General features: G+C 40.2%; 1 protein-coding gene across 1 annotated transcript in view; it reads right to left on the reverse strand.

Moving 5' to 3' along the window:
• Positions 1-7,372: 7,372 nt before the first annotated feature.
• Positions 7,373-17,412, reverse strand: part of LOC118828473 (lipase member K-like) — a 30,992-nt gene continuing 20,952 nt past the window's right edge. The window contains exons 8-11 of the mRNA XM_036735095.1: positions 15,560-15,706; positions 12,799-12,870; positions 9,130-9,201; positions 7,373-7,810 (exon numbers count right to left, since the gene is read on the reverse strand). Of these exons, the coding sequence (XP_036590990.1) occupies positions 7,373-7,810; positions 9,130-9,201; positions 12,799-12,870; positions 15,560-15,706 (729 nt within the window). The remainder of the gene's footprint in view (positions 7,811-9,129; positions 9,202-12,798; positions 12,871-15,559; positions 15,707-17,412) is intronic.

A 17,412-nucleotide genomic window follows, 5' to 3' on the forward strand; every position in this document is an offset into this window, starting at 1 on the left:
GGAGAAGTAATTAGACCTAGCAGACTGAGGTTAATAATGCCTCTCCCACTTAGAAATTGTAAACAGAAGAGTGTTGACTAACTGTGCTGACTCCAAAACTTCCAAAACAAGGCCTGAGAAGCCAAAGTAGGTAGAATCAGGATTTGGTTAACAAAGGATTAAAGGCAAAACTGTGAATGGATTCAATGCACCACCAATGAGGAAAACAGTGTGATTACAAAGCACATGAAGGATCCATTGATTAGGTACTGCTGCCCATCACTGAAGCAGTGCCCAGGTAGTACTTGGAGAAACTAGATCAGTGCCATAGTTCAAGTTTATTGAAGAAGTTTGTAGGTAGATATATGCGGATTTTATTTATACTCAGAATGCCTTCTGAGATTTCATCTGGATGAAAAGTCAGAAAACCCACAGCATCGGTTGCCACAACCTTATATAGAATGTGAATATATAAGCAGGGTGGGTACAGTGGAATTTTACGGAAAGCAGGAGAAGATAAGTCACAACAGGAGCTGGCTTTTTTTTTTTTCAAACTTGACCGAGCAGTTGATGTAATGGAGGCAATGTCTTTTTCTTTTCATAATGATGGCAATAACTCAGGGCCAGAATTTCTTTCCCATCGCATCTTCCCACACATTTCTTCCCATCCCTTCACATCACATCACAGTGTCAATAAGAGGCCTGATTCAGGAATTCTCTTGCCATAGTCCCCACTTTGGTGAAAGATCATATATATGTATCTCCAACCAACATCCTCCTATATAATATTGTTTTATTCTCAGGATACTTTTATATAAGTTTTCCGGCAGGCATTTCCACAAGTATATACAAGTATAGGGGAACATCGGAAACCATAATAAAGCAAATTTAACAAATAGCAATTGCTACTACTGTAAGACAGAGTTCTCAAAACTTCCTTAATCTAGCCTGACTTTGGCAATCAATCCCAAATATCCCAGTCAGATATACTTTCGTGTTTAGTCTTCTCTGGACTCCCCAGCACAATTCAGGTGCTTAATAATATTAAGGGTTTGATCAAACACATATGTGAAATACTCAGCTAATGTTCCTTTAAACAGCAAACTTCTTTTTCTGTCATCTTGGGGTCAGCTGTCTACTTTATAAAGTTGTCTGCTTCCAGAAAACATTTAACCTTGGAAATTCTGAGTCAAAGCCAACTGTTCTTGACCACTGTTTAAAAATTATAGTTTGGTCTATTCAAACTGGGAGACATGTATCCCCAAATCAACATCTCGGTATCTTTAACTAAAGTGTCTAAAATGGACCATATTTTTAGGGCAGATTTGCAGATGTACTTCTTCAAGAAGATTTATTTTCCAGGTTCTGAGACATTTGAATGCTGTTTAAAACTGCTAGTGGTAAGACTAAGTGTAATTTAATAGGGTCTTAAAAAAACAAATCACATTGGTAATTAATTTATGAAGTGAAAGCCTGTTCAAACATTATGGAGCTAACCTCATAACCATCAAAGCTATAGGAAGAACATCAGTTAAGCTACTTGTAACTCATCTGAAAGTTTAGAGATTCACTCTTTAGATATCATTTGTTTGTTTTATTTTTACCTGAACTCTATGTGTATTATGGATATTATTTACAAGCGAGAGGAAGAATCTAAACAGGGGTTCATGAGGACCTGACTTTGTAAAATAAATCCTTTTGTTTTTTTATATTTAATAAGAGCTCTAAAATAAACTACAAATTTATTATTTAAAGGAAATTTAAACATCTATTTACCATCTAACACATACTGAAATTCTTTGAATAACCAGCCCATTGAATGTATGAACTTTAACAAATCAAGACAAAGCTTTTCCTAAAGCTAAATTCAAATTCGAAATAAATCACAGGTCTGTTACACTTCCCATAGAAAATTCTACTGCTACTAGTTTAGGGCAGGGTACTCTCATCTGATCATGTAGTTGCAATAACAGTTAATGATAAATAATGATAAATAAAAACATTTATTTTCAGTATGTATTAAGTACGTACAAAGTCTTTCCAAAAGCCTTCAGTCATCATTTGACTTTTCCAGTTTAAACACATCATGGTGTAAAAACCAATCATTAAAAATTAAGAAAATACTCATACTCTACAGTTTCATACAGAAACTGAATTCATGATAATTCACTCAAAACCCAGAAACACCTTGGCCACTGTAAGCCTCCAGATTCCCAGAAATCCATGTTTTAAGGTATTGCATATTAACCATTAAGGCAAAAAAAAAATCAAAACTTTAAAAAACTGGGGTCTGTTAATACTAAGTTGGCTCAAAGATATATCTTTAATATATGTTATTCTGGGTGCAATTTCATAATTTTCACAATGAGTAGTCAGACAAATCATTGTATGTGTATGTGTATGTGTGTGTGTATGTATGTATGTGTGTATATGTTTGTATACATAAACACTTTCATAACATAAGCAAACTTATAAGGCCCTCCACTTTGGCTTGAGTATCTGCAATGGAGGAAAGGATCTCAGTTTCTTAGTAAACTAAGTTACTATTTTAGAATTTCTCATCATTCATTCAGCCATGTCTTTCACAGGATTGATAAGATTTTATAACCTCGCCAAGGCCACTACAGTCCAGGGGAATGAAGGTCCAACAAGTTCCCAAAGAACTTTATAGATAATGAGAATTTACAAGGCTTTTTGTACTTTCTCCAAACACTAAGTTATTGTCATTATTCATTTTAAAACAAAACATATCCAATTAAATACCTGGCAGTTTTGTAACCACTACCAAAGTCTTTAAATAAGATACAGTTTACGTTCCTAATTTCACAGCATTAAGATAAAAAGATTTCATTTTCTAACAATACAATTGCATCTCCATCTACGTATAATTTTTCAAATTAACTTCATTTCTTCTTCCAAAAATGATACAAAGAAATTAAAGGCGTAATAATCACATAAAACAGAATTATGGGCTTAAAACATGAAATGTGAAACAAAATATTGCTAATCAAAGGGCATTCTGAATTGTTTTACATCAAAAATAATTTTATTCATCTATTCATTTTGGCAATCAAAAAATCATCAGTTCTATATTCCTGCTCTTGGGGAAATCTACATGTATTTCACAAGACCCTCTAACTGGGTTTCACATCCATACAATCTCCATCTTTCCTCTCATTCTCCTCTTATCTCATCTTCCTTAAACTTACTTTCTCCTCTCACCTCCCCCAACCCACCTCCTTTTGATTAAAGCCCTTCAAACTACAAAACGTCACCTTTCTTTTCACATTCTGATTTAACCCTTGACTTACCTTCATTACTTTCTTAGTCCCTCTCTTTTATTTCCCAATTATAGTCCAATCTATCTACAAAGCTAGTTTTCTTCAATGCATGGAGTGTCTGTTGCAAATTAGAACACGTTTTCTTATATAAAACCATTAATTGATACCAATTACACCAAATATAACACCAATTAATTGCAAAACTTTTACTTTGGGGTTTCTTAAAAGCTTAAAAATGCATAGCCAATTCCAATTCTTTCAAGTGATTTTGCTTTTAATAACCCAAACCATTACATTCTGTTAAATCACTCACAGAAGAAAATAGAGTAGAGAAAATATTCCCCCAAATTAAATTTTTTTATTCTCAATTAGCTTCCTTATTTAAATAAGCCTCTGTCTTTCCAAGGTGGAGAGAATAATTAAAAACACGTGGTTCTGAAGCACTGAGGTATTTTAATAACTTACCTCCTGATGAAAGTTTAAAAAGTATTAGTGGAAGTCCTTATTCATTGGGAGGGTGAGTTGAGCATCAGAATTGTAGTCATTATTGGTAGGGAGAGCTGGTTTAAGTATAAAGCTTCAGCAATTAATTTATTATATTTCAATGTCAAAAGATCCTTCCTGGGGTCAAGGATGTTTTTTATATGTTGGCCATTACTACATATTTTTTCCTGAGTTTAAGCAGTCCAGAGTTCCCATATCAGGAGCAGATTTGACCAGGAATCATTTAGCTACTGAATCTACTGTCAATTGCCACAAACTAGAATGACCAGAATTTAACCAGTTACTCAGACCTGAGGGGTCCCATAGTGATCATCGACTGAGAATTGAGATTTATGTCAGGTTTATATCATTAGTGGCAAAGATCCTTTCTGATCACTCAAGAATTATATCAATCAGAATTTAGCCAAGAGGCACAGTAATTACAAATGAGAGGCAATTAGTCAAATATATGAAGCTCCAGCTCCTCTCTCCATTTTGTAGATTTGGCTACAACTTTGCTGATCAGTTACGCTTTTTATTTTAATCATCCCTTAAGGTTTTCCTCACCTCATATGGTGTAGAGGAGACTCTGGCTTTTAAAAGGTCTCTCCATGGTGAGTTTAATGGCAAACCTGGTGTCTGTAGCCTGAGGACCACCTGAACTAAGGTCAGAGGGGGTCATTGGAGGATGCTGGGAGCTGGTCACCAGATCATCAATATTTTGGTCATAAAAGCTCATGGAACTGTGCTCACAATAAGAAGAAACCAAAGGCCTCTATAGTCTATAAAAGGACAACTGCATGGATTATGAACACACATTTCTTCTCTTGTGTTGATGAGTAAGGTCCAACTCTTTGTGACTCCATTTGGGCTTTTCTTGGCAAAGATACCGGAATGGTTCACCATTTCCTTTTCCAGATCATTTTACAGATGAGGAAACTGAGGCAAAAAGGGTTAAGTGACTTGCCCAAGTTCACACAGCAAGTAAGCACATGAAGCCAGATTTGAACTCAGGAGTCAAGAGACCTTGTGGTTTCTAGTGAGGCGATGTTCTGACATTCCAGTTAAATCCTTTCTTCTTCCCAGAAGCTCATAGGGGCCTCCAGTCTTATGGTACTGGCTTATCTGAGTTACCCTCAGCAGGGAAGCACATTTGGGATGGCTAAAAAGACAACCTTCCTTTGGAAAGCTCTGATGATCAGAGATATTTTTTTATATACTTATAATTTTTTTCCTTACATATTTTTATATATTTATATATTTTTTCCTTATATTTTTCCTCTTTTGTAACTTCTCTGCATTTCTCCTAGTTTTCCCTCTGAGGCCAAGCAGAGCCAGTATAACTCTTCCTAGGAAGACGCATCTCATGTCCCATCCAGGACTTCTCTAGGTTAAATATAGCCATTTCTTTCAATCAATGACTTTTGTACATCAGGATTTTGATGTCCCTCAATCTAACTGGCCAGTCTCTGGCAAGTCCAGCTTATTGATTTCCTCTGGAAAGGTGGAGTCCCAAACTGAACAGAACATTCTAGATGTTTTCTGCAGTGTTCATAGTCTGGTTTTAAGGAACCTGACTTCAAAGCTCTCTATATTAGGAAAACCATGTGCAAAACTTTAACCTAATTATCAGGATAATTATCCCCATTATCCCCATTATCACCAGTCAACAAGTAGTTATTAAGTGTTTACTATGTGCTCAGAGGTGCAGGTGCCAGGCATACAAAGACAAAAATGAATCTGGCTGACAAAGTGGATACTTGAGAAAAATGGAGAAGATAAACACAAAGTAACTGGACAGGGAAAGCATGAGCACGGGGGAAAAAAGAAGACCAAGACCATCCCCAACGGAAATTTTTTTTTTTGGTTAATTTCCTACCTGTTTTGAACATGAAGCTCTAATCAAAGATATTTGGGGCAATGACCTGCCCTGCCAACCTGTCCCCATCAACAATTCCCCTTCTTGTCACCTCGGAATTGTTTTTTTTTTAATGCAAAAAACTTTTCAAATTCATGAGACAGAAATGATCTGTTATGTCTTTTACCATTTTCCGCTACCCTAGAATGTACTGAGGCGGGCCCTGGACTCACCTTCCTGGATTCAAATCCAGCCTCAGACACTCACTAGCTCTGTGACTCTGGGCAAGTCACTTCACCCTGTCTGCCTCAGTTTCCTTATCTGTAAAATGAGCTGGAGAAGGAAATGGCAAGCCACTCCTGTATCTCTGCCAAGAAAACCCCAAATAGGGTCACAAAGAATAGTACAAGACCAAACAACTACCTTATTCCCAAATCTTCTTGTATCTAATTTCTTTCTTTTTTTGGAGGGGAGGGGCAGATAGGTGGTACAGTTGATAAAGCACTGGGCCTGGAGTTAGGAAGATCTGAGTTCAAATCCAGTCTCAGACACTTACTAGTTGTGTGACCCTAGGCAAGTCATTTAGCTCCTATTTGCTTCAGTTCCTCATCTGTAAAATGAAGACACCCTGAAGAAGATACTGGCAAACTACTCCAGTATCTTTGCCAATAAAACTGCATGGACAACATCCACGGGGTCATGTAGAGTTGGGCACAACTGAATGATTGACCACCACCAACAACCTACCCTTTTGTTAGTTAGGAATGCTCCCCTAGTTATAGCTGGGAAAGGTATGGCCTTGTTCGATTCTATGGGTTTTTTATATGATGTAATCTTGAATATTTTTAAAAAGATGTTTTTGAAGGAAAAATTCATATGGATAGGATTGATGGGGTGATAGAAAAAGGAGGACTCACTGATGCCTTCAGATTTTTAGTTTGGAAGAAAAATCAACAGCCCCTCACACAAAGTTGTAGGTTGCCCAGGGACCACTTGGGCCTTCTTTGTGGGAGGCCTTGCATGACTGGGCTTGGAGTTAGTGGTTCTGTCTTAGACAGAAGCTGATCTCACAACTCATTGCATTATTTGTTTTGTACTGGTTTATACTTTCTCAGTCTGTCTCTGTGTCATTGTCTTGCTTTCTCTCTTCCCCTCTCTTTCTCCTCCTTCTTTCTTTTTCTCCCTCTCTTTTATTGTCTTCCCCATCTCTCTCTCTCTCTCTCTCTCTCTCTCTCTCTCTCTCTCTCTCTCTCTGTGTGTGTGTGTGTGTGTGTGTATAATTCTATCCATGCAATACACCATAATGACCCCTGAGGGACAAACTCTACACAGGACTCCTCCTGGGCCCATGCACTCTCAGGCTTCTCTTGAGGGGCCCTGTTCCAAGATCCAAGTCCTTCACTCAGCACCTCCCCCTTCTTGTGTCCCACCAGTAAGAATATCCTAAACTTCCCTTCACCAAAGCCACTGCCTCTCCTTCTAGGCTTTAGCATTCACTGCAGCCAGGCTACCTTCTAGCCATTGCTATAACATTAGCTGCTGCCTCCTTCCCCAGAGATAACTCCACAGAAATTAGATCATCGTCTCCTCTTCCCACTGAAATGAGATAATATTTGTGAAAGTGCCTAACACAGTCCCTGGCGCGTGGTGGGTGTTAACGAATGTTTGTTCCCATTCCCACTGCCCCAACAAGGGTGAGTGAGAGGGAGAAGGGTACTGTCCCCACCCAGGAGGAGCACCAATATCTCTCCAGTGGTGGGATTCAGGCGGTTCACACCAGTTTGGTAGAACGGGTACCTAATTTTAGGTTTAGTTCTGTGAACCAGCTATTAGTGGGGGCGGCTCGGCTCGGTTCGGTTCCTTGGAGAACAGTTGTTAATTCATTTGAGTCCCACCACTGTATCTCTTGCTTCTCCCAACCCTGAAGCCCCCCAGCCTCCCAACCAGATACAAGGAAATGACAAGGTCTGTAATGTTTCATGTATGTCTTTATCAAGTAAAGAATTTCGTGGAAGAATTCCTGAGGTGCATCCAGGCCCAGCAGAAAATCTATGTGGTTGTAGTATGGGATCTTCTTGTGATATATAAGGTTGGGGAGTTTAGGGAGCAAATTTTCCACTTCTTTGGGGGAAGCAAAGCGGTCTTGTTGCCCACTCCATATGGCTATTGGTATCTTCATGGCTCCCAAATCATACAAGGGAGGGGTCACCTGAGTGCAATTAAAAGGAAAAATAAAACAATTACCTCAGAGAACCATTGAGCAATGTGATGAATGGCACTTTAAAGTACACAAAAGACATTATTGAAAACAACCCTGAAAGATAACTAGTGAAAATATTGTGGTCCCCATGCTGCAGATGAGATTCTAGAGACAGTTTGGTGGCACCGTAAATAGAGTGCGGGTACTGGAATCACAAAGACATAAGTTCACATCTCTCCTCAGATGCTCACTAATTTTGTGATCCAGGGCAAGTCATTTAACCTCTATCTCCTTCTCTCTTCTCAGCTATAAAATGAGGAAAATACTAGCAGCCCTGACAGGGTTATTGTGCGGATCAAATGAGACAACATAGTAAGTGTTTGATAAATGTTTGTTCCCTTCCCCCTACCTGAGGTCCAAAGACTGAAACAAATTAGCCCTCTATCTGTGGCCCCTGCTACATGAGAGCCCATCAGCTACAAGAACGGAGCAATGAATGGGTGGATGGATGGATGGATGAGTAAAAGACAGGAGCTAGGACATGAACTTGGGTCTTCTGACCTGAAGTCTAGTTCTCTCCACTCTGGGGCTTCTGCCTTCCCCGTAATTGACTACAACCTCTGCTGATTGGTTGGTGAAACGACTCAAAGACTAGAGGAAGTCTGACGGGGCTTGTAAAGCCTTCTGTACAGGTGACACATCCTACTGGACCCAACAGGTGGAGCAATGAGGCAGGAGGACCTATGTTCAAATTTTGCCTCAGACACCTAGCTAGCCTGCCTCAGTTTTCTCCTCTGTAAATGAAGACTGGTTATAACACCTATCTGGCGTTTCTTGTCTTTATTATCAAAAGGTACCACGCCATAAGAAAAATAATGGAGTCTAAAGACCTGGGTTTGAATAATAGCTCATCACTTCCTACCCATGTGACTATGAACAAGTCAGTCTCTCTAGGCTTCAGTTTCCTGGGGGCTGGGATTTTCTGAGCTCCGAGGTCTCTTCCAACTCTAAATCTGTGATTTTATGATCAAATTCATTGTCTGTGTGACCTTGGGTAACTCACTGTTCCCCTCTGGACCTCAGTTTCCCTGTATATAAAAATGATAGTTTGGGATTAGATGACATCTAAAGTATCTTTCAGATTTAACTGCTATGATGTGGTAAACAGTTGAAGAATATTGAAATTACTTAATTCCACTTTTTGGCATTGAGATTTGTTTAAAATGGCTCAGAGGAGGGGTATTAGCTGTCAGGATTGCATGTGATTTGGTCATCAATGGCCTTTATAGGGATCGGCTCTTCTACAAATCATAACTACACTTAACTACCTGGTTAAAATGTGCCATATTTGCAGCTGGATTCCCCCAGTCATAAGCTTGGAACTTTGCAGAATGGAGAATCTAAAATTAAAAAAAAAAAGGAATCAATGTATTCATAGATTTTGGAATTCTTTCTGTCAACACTATAAAGAAATATAGACCAGGAGAGGATTCTGGGAAGATGGTGGAGTAGGTCAGGAAATTCCAAGCTCTCCAGATTTTCCCCACAAATGAGATAAAATAGTGCCTGACGATGAACACAGAGTGGTTAAAAATAAACCAGAGTTGGGGCAGAACTGTGGTCCTCCTGGGACAATTGGAGAAAAGCTGAAGAAAAATCCCAGGATGAGGTTTGGTCCCTGTGAAGAGTAAATACCTCCAGGCTAGTTCCACTTAAACAACAAGCAGCGAGCCCTGGATTGGCTGGGTTGGGAGGCAGCCTTGGCCCCAGCCACAGGGACTTTTACCTTCTGGACAGTGAAAGGAGTTGGGCATCTGAGCCAGGGAAGAGGGAAAGAACCTCTGCTGACAAGGAATGCCAGACCCAGCTGTGCTGCACAGATGCAAGAAGGAACCAGCACACGTCCAGTGAGTACAGAAGCAATGGGGCAGGGATGCTGCTGACTGTGGGCACTTGCAGGAGACTGGAGTCTTTGCTTTTGGTTCTAGGCCAGAGGGGAGAACTGAAGGAGGAGCTGAGGTCAGAGGCACCTTCCCCCATACCCCAGGACTAAAGGTGATTACAAAAAACAAACTGCTACAAATTTTTAAAAAGCAGGCAAAGGAGAAATAATCCAACCATAGAAAGTTATGGGAGTAAAAAAGACAGGTTCATCTTCAGAGGAGGATACTGAAGCAAAGAAAATCTCTCCTGCTCCAAAGAGTAATGTCAAATGGTCACCTACCCAAAAAGAATTCATATAAGAACTTAAAAAAGATTTAAAAAATTAAATGAGATTGAGGAAAAGTTTTTTTTTAAAAAAGACCCAAGAACAATCCAAGAAAAACAAGGAAATTATGAAAAGAAAATCAACCAATTAGAAAAGGAGATCCCAAATCTTAAGGAAGAAAATGATTCCTTGAAAAATCAGAATTGGGCAGGAGGAAGCCAGCAAAAGTACGAGACTAAGAAATAATAAAATGTGAGGAATGAACAAATAGAAAAGAATGTGCAACATATCAAAAGAAAAACAACTAATCTGGAGAACAGAACAAGAAGATAAAACATAAGAATAATCAAACTACCTGAAAACTACAACAAAAAAAAGAATCTTGACACAATAATACAAGAAATAATTTAAAAAAATTATCCTGAAGCATTAGAATAAGAGGGGAAAGTAGAAATAGAAAAAAATCTATTGATTACCACCTGAAAGAGATCCTACAAGGAAAACCTATAGGAATATCATGGTCAAATTCCAAAACCCTCAGCTCAAGGATAAAATATTATGAACAATAAGAAAAAAAAAAAACTAAAATGGTGGTGCCACAATTAGAATCACATAAGACCTAGCAGTGGTGACAATAAAAGACCACAGGTCTTGGAACACTATATATTGAAGAGAAAAGACCTAGGGTTGCAGCTAAAAATATCATACCCAGAAAAGTTAAGCATAATCCTGAATGAAAAAAATGACATTTAATGAATTGTCAGACTTTCAGTGCTTAAAAAAACAGAATTTAATAGAAGACTTGACATACAAAGACCAAGAGAAATATAAGCTATGTATCTAAGACTAATTTCAATATACTCAATAGGGACAGACTGTTTACCTTTCATATGAGGGAATGTAAAATGTATGTCTGAGATTGTTATTAGTAATTGGTTAGTTTGTAAGAAAGATTGGGGTGGACCTGAGTATGATATGATTTTCAAAAGTAAAGGCATTTAGGAACAGGTAAAAATTATCTTATACGAATGAGGTGTGAGAGGAAGAACTGACACAGATAAACTAGATGGGGGAGGAGGATGGCTGGTAGTTCTGGAAACCTACTTTACCGAGGAATAGGTTTAAGAGGGAACAATACATATATGTCTAGAAGGGTGTAAAAGTCTTCTTAATTCAGAAAGAAATAAAAGGCTAAGGAGATAATAAGAGGGGAGAAGATAAAGGAGGGATTTTTAGAGGAGAGGGTGAGTAGGATAATGGGGGCTATAGAAGGGTGATTAGATTAATGGGAATGGAAGGACAAGGGAGGGATTCTCAGAGGAGATGTAGATTAAGTAATAGGAGGGCAAGGTAGCAGGTAGAAGTAAAGTAGAGGAGTCAGGAGGGATAGGAAATAAGAGATACACACAATATACAAAATAAAGATCAGGAATAGAATTTGTTAGGGGCAAAAAGAGCAAGGGTAATCATGATCTCAGAGAAAGTTAAGGCTAAAATAGATTTAATCAAAAGAGAAAAATAGGGAAATTACACTAGGTGTCAGCCATATTCATCAATGTTCTTTTGGTCTTTCTAAAATAACCCAACAGTATAAGATGGGAATATCGCTGTGGTGTAGGAAATGATGAGTTGGTAGGCTTGGAAAAATATGGAAAGACTTGCACATGAAGGGAGAGGTTATCCACCCTCAGAGAAACAGAGGAGGAATAACTATATATGTTTATATATGAGTAGGATTACAGATATTTAAGTATATATGTATGTAGGTGTACGTATATAGGCATATATGTATGCATGTATGTGTGTGTATATACAAACACACATACACATGCATTTGCTCTTAATTGTAGCCTTCTTCTTTTTTTTTTTTGCTTTTTTTTGGCAGAGCAATTGGGGTTAAGTGACTTGCTCAAGGTCACACAGCTAGTACGTGTCAAGTGTCTGAGGCCGGATTTGAACTCAGGTCCTCCTGTCTCCAGGGCCAGTGCTCTACTCACTGTGACACCTAGCTGCCCCTATTGTAGCCTTCTTTGAGAGGGGGAAGGGGGAAGAAAGAACAAAGGAAAAACTGCACAGCAGAGAACAAAAGAAAACTCACAAGGAAGCAAAGGAAAGATGGACAGCTCTAAACACAATGCCTACTATTTATTATATAGGCTTTCTTGAAAAGGAAATTTATTGCTGGATATTTCGAATCCCCTGTTATGTTCTTCTGTGCACATGCCATGCTTTTGTTCTTTTCTTATTTTGTATTTGTTTCAGTGTTTAAGTTCATAATATGTTTTTTTTTCTTTTCCTTTAGTGCATTTAAGTTTTACTTTTCAGGTTTAAAATAATAAAAAAAAAAGAAATCTAGACCAGCTATAAGGTCCTAAATCTAGATCCTCAGAGGTCATCTAGCCCAATTCCCTCATTTTATATATGAGGAAACTGAGTCCCAGAGGAGTCAAGTCATTTGTTGCGAGCTACTCCTGCAATAAGCACCAAATGAAACATGAACCCTGGCTTTTCGAATTAAAGTCAGGCCTCTTTCCACTCTCCCACCACTACCTGGAGAATCCAATAGTAAAGAAAAAATACTAAAGTAAGACATTAACCTACTCTAGAGAGGGTACCAGATGTTTCAGGCTTCTGAGACAGACTGCAGCCAGTGATGGGTTTGGTTTAATATGCTGCCAAACATACAGGTAATGAATCTCCCCCCAGGAATGGTGTCCCCCTTTTCATAAAGAGCCCTTAAGGACCAAGTACCTGACCTTGGTGCTAACAAAGATTTTTGGATTCTTACCTGACTCCAGTGGACTATGTTCTGGACAGAGGTTCCAGCTGAGTTCTGAGACAGATAGACATCTAGGCGACTCTGGGAAAAAAAGAAGGTTGTATCTCAATCTTTTAATTACAAAAAGGGAAATTTGAGGGAAAAAAAGTTTACTTAAAGGGATAGAGATACTTTGGGGAAAATATTCCCTCTCTGGAGGGATGGTATTTTCATTCTTTTGTTTTCTCTTGGCTCCAATCCTAGCACTTAGGGCTTGGAGGGACTTTTACCATATCACCTCATCCACTTACTCATTTGACAGAAAAGGATACTGAGGCACAAAAGGGAAAAGGTCTTCCTCAAAGTCATGAAGTTTTTTTAATCTTCACTTCACTTTCTCTGAGGCTGGACCAAGTCAGGAATAGGATGTGGACAAAAGAGTGAAGTAAGCATTAAAATTCTGTAAAACCATTGTGGGAAAATAAATTGTGATGCCATTCACATATGAAACAACTTCTAGTAGGCTTGGTTAGCAACCTGAAAGTCAGCCAGCCCCTCTGAGATATTGATCACTCCTCTGCAATCCAAACACAACATTCCCATCTCCTATTGCCAGGCTTTTGTAAGGCTATCCCCAAGGCTTGGAATGTACTCCCTCTTCACCTTTGCCTCATATATGAACTGAACCCTGCCAGCTGTGGAGAGGCCCAATAGATACCTATTGGTATACCCTAATTCAGGAATGGTCTTAGTACTGAGAAGAAGCAAGGAAAGCATTTGGAGTCTGTTTCTTTCACAAAAGGAAGGAATGACTGTGCAATCACAGATTTAGAGCTGGAAGGGTCCTTAGATAAGTACAACCCCTTCATCTTACAGATGAAGAACAAGGCAAAGTGACTTCCTCAGTGCCACACAGATTTTAAATGCCACATGTGGGATTCAACCCAGGGCTTCTAATTTCAAATCCAGCTTTCTTTCTACCCATATCATGATGTCAATGGCTCATTTTACAGATGGGGAACCTGAGTCCCCAAAACTTAAGGAACCCAACTTGAGAGATTAAGAGGGACTGTATGTGCTCATGAATCTGCTAGAGGAAATCACACAACTATGTTGGCAGGATGCCCTGCTTTGTTGTGTGGTCTAATTTCAATGTCACCTTCTCTGATTCATGGCAGTCTTTTTTGCTCTTTCCCAATTGTCTCTATCGTACTTTCCACAGAACTTCTTCCAAACCTTATCTTTCTTCTTCACACCACCTACATCACCCCTCCCCTCCCTAACAACTGAGGTCCCTGACTCACACATTAACATTGACCATCACCCCCCAAGAAAAAAAGAAATTAACCAGTCTGTTGTGATCTCTGTTCTCCCTAATACTACACTTCAGACCTCCTCAACATCATCCTCCAACTAACTCTCTTCTCCTTCCATCCACTTTTGGAAAAGAGGGCCATGATGCTATCCTCTCTCACCTCCTCAGGGAGCTTGTTTCCTTTACCAAATAACAGAATGTGAGAGTCAGGAAGGACCTCAGAAGCCATCTAGTCCAAGCCTGGATTATTTTTTGTGATCTTTCATCTCTTTTTATCCTCTAGCTTTTCTGCTGCTTGACATCACTCCTGTCTCCTCCATTCTTTTTTCATCTTTTTTTTTGAGGGGGGAAGGTAGGGCAATTGGGGTTAAGTGACTTGCCCAAGGTCACACTGCTAGTAAGTGTGTCAAGTGTCTGAGGCCAGATTTGAATTCAGGTCCTCCTGACTCCAGGGCCAGTGCTCTACTCACTGCGCCATCTAGCTGCCCCTGTCTCCTCCATTCTTAACAAAAGAAAACACTTTAGTTGTCCTCATCATCCCCTTATCTCCTCCCTGTTCGCAGACTGAGTTCTAGAAAAAGATATCTACTTTCATTGAGTCTACTTGCTCCCCTCCATTTCACTTCTCAACCCCTTGTGATTTGGCTTCTGACTCCCACACTCAACTGAAACTACTCTCTCCAAGTTGATCAGAGATCTCCTATTGCTGAATCCAATGGGTTTTCATGGTCCTTATTTTCCTTGATCTCTCCCCAGTGCTTGACTCTGGTGACCACCTCTCCTACAGACTCTCTTCACTTTGTCCCAGCTCATTCCTGGTTCCCAGTCCTGTTTACAGGTTCATCCGTGTTTTTGTTCCTTAGACACGGGTGTCCCTTAGGACTTTGTCCTGGGCCCCTTCCTCAATGCTCTTCCGGTTGAACCCATCAGCTCCTAAGCTCAGTTAACTCTCAGATCCATATATGTTTATAACAATCCATCCATCTCTTTGCTGAACTCCAGCCCTGGGCTTCTCACACTGAGATCACTCTCTAAAATCCCACGACCATGTGCCGTTGCTCCGAATTTTAAAGTCTTGTACATTCGCTTCTCTCTGTGTTATTTTGATCCCTTGAATGCTTCCCAGGAATTTTTGACAGTAATTCCAGGAAAGATCTCTCATTTCGTCAGTGTGGAGTACTTCCAGTGTGGGAACTCTCTCCATGAAAGCAGATATCCACTAGCAAGTCCTGAATGGTGTGTGGAGGCACCTAAAGAGTTAAATGATATTCTCAGGGTCTCATAACTCACAAATATCAGAGGTGATATTTGAACTCAGGATCTCCTGACTCTGAGCCTAGTACTCTGTCCATTACACTGCATCTTAGTAGGGTGCTATAACTAAAATAAAACAAAAATAACAATGATGTTGAGAAAGATGGAGAGGAGAGCAGGGGAGCTCCTCTCTACTTCTGGGGAGAAGGAGCGGACACCTACCATGTTCATGTTTTCCCGATCGTATCCATATATACGGAAGAGGAAGTCTGTACAGAGAACATTGAACCCTTTCCGGTTGCACACTTGGCTGCTAAGGAACTGATTGAAGGCAGACTTTGGGAACAGCTCCTTTCTACCAAAGATAACCTGGGGAAGTGAAAGGAAACACAACAAAACTGCCAACATTGGGACTGTAGCATCGCTCAAGTGGAGCTGTCCTGAACTGCCCCCTGCTGACATGGGAAGGATGAAAAGGGTTAAGACATGGCCGGGTCACTGCTCTCTTCACCCTTTCATTCTGTCTCTTCCTTCTTGGCATCCGCTGCCCAGGGCCCTCTCTCCTGCTCGTCACTTTGGGAAGTAATCACAGCAGCTCAGGGCCATAGCTAGTGAGCTGGAAGGGACCTTGAGACCAAACTCCTCTTTTCACACATAAGGAAACTGAAGACCAGAAAGGAGAAGAGACTTGTCCAACATCTCACAGGCAGTAAGTAATAGGCCTGGGAGGAACTTATTGAATCATGTGATCACAGTTCTAAAGCTAGGACGAACCTTAATGTCTTTAGTCCAATCTCTTCATTTGACTCAGGAGGAAATGGAGGCCCAGAAAGCATAGTTCTTTGTCCAGGTCACACATAGTACATAACAATGTCATCTGGGGCTGAGTGCCATGAAATACAGATTTGTCCTAGTACTTCTGGTACCTAGAGAACTGAGCTGCAGGTGTAATACCTCAAGAATGGAAGTCAAAGCCCAAAATAAGGCCCAAAGAACAAGCTACATGAGAATGAAGAAACTGAATCCCAGAAAACTCAAAGGCCTTTCCTGACCTGGAAGTGACCATAAAGGCCTTCCAGTCAGACCCTTTTCTTTTATAATTCATGGAAGCTGAGGCTATCCATATTATTATGCCAGTCATCTAGTGCTCTGATGACTGATGACCACAGGCCATGAATGTACTTGAGTGAAGAGCATAGAATTGGGCCAGGGTCTTTCAGGTACCATTCCCAATAGAGAGTGAACGAGGACATCACCTCATTCCACCTCACCTCACCCCACTCCATTCCCATTGCAGAGGAACTACCGGGAACTAGAGCTAGGTTTTGACCCAAGGATCAATCATGACTCCCTCATTTCACCTTGAAATAAATGTTGTCCAGTCAGGCAGAATCCATAGAAAAGGTAGCCATGGCTCTTTGAGAGCAGGTCAGGGTGAGGAGGAATTATCACATAACCAAGTGATTCCAGGGGAAGCATCAGGACAATTCTGCCTCCCCAGGGTTGTTCCACAGCACTAGGCAGACATCAAGCATTAGAACAGTGAATAGGTCATGTTAAGTTAGGCAAGCTTAAATCCTATTGTATACCAAAGCCCAGGGTAAGCGAATGAGAAGCCGAGAGACGAACAAGAACCACAGACAAAAGATCGAAGAATCTCGGAGTTAGAAGGAAGCTTAAGGGCTCCCGAAGGCCAATGGTATCTGAGCAAGAATCATCCCTAACACATACAGCTCTGCATTGGAGATTCCCAGTGTAGGGGAACCTAGGGACTCCTCAGTCAGCCCCATTTATCTTTTGGACAGATCAACTTAGGGTCTAGTCAGAAAACACCTAGAATGTTCTATCCAGTTAGGGGTTCCACTTTTCCAGAGGAAATGAACAAGCTGGAGTTGCCAAAGATTAGAGGACATCAAAATCATGCCACACATCAATCCTTGGTTGAGAGACATGGCGATATTTAACTTGGAGAAGAAAAGTCCTGGATGGGACAGAAAAGGTGTCTCCTAGTGTCTGAAGGAAGAATTACACTGGGTCTGTTTGGTCTCAGAGGGGAAACTAGGAGAAATGCAGAG

This window comes from Trichosurus vulpecula, chromosome 8 (genome assembly GCF_011100635.1).
Source record: "Trichosurus vulpecula isolate mTriVul1 chromosome 8, mTriVul1.pri, whole genome shotgun sequence".
Taxonomy (NCBI): domain Eukaryota; kingdom Metazoa; phylum Chordata; class Mammalia; order Diprotodontia; family Phalangeridae; genus Trichosurus; species Trichosurus vulpecula.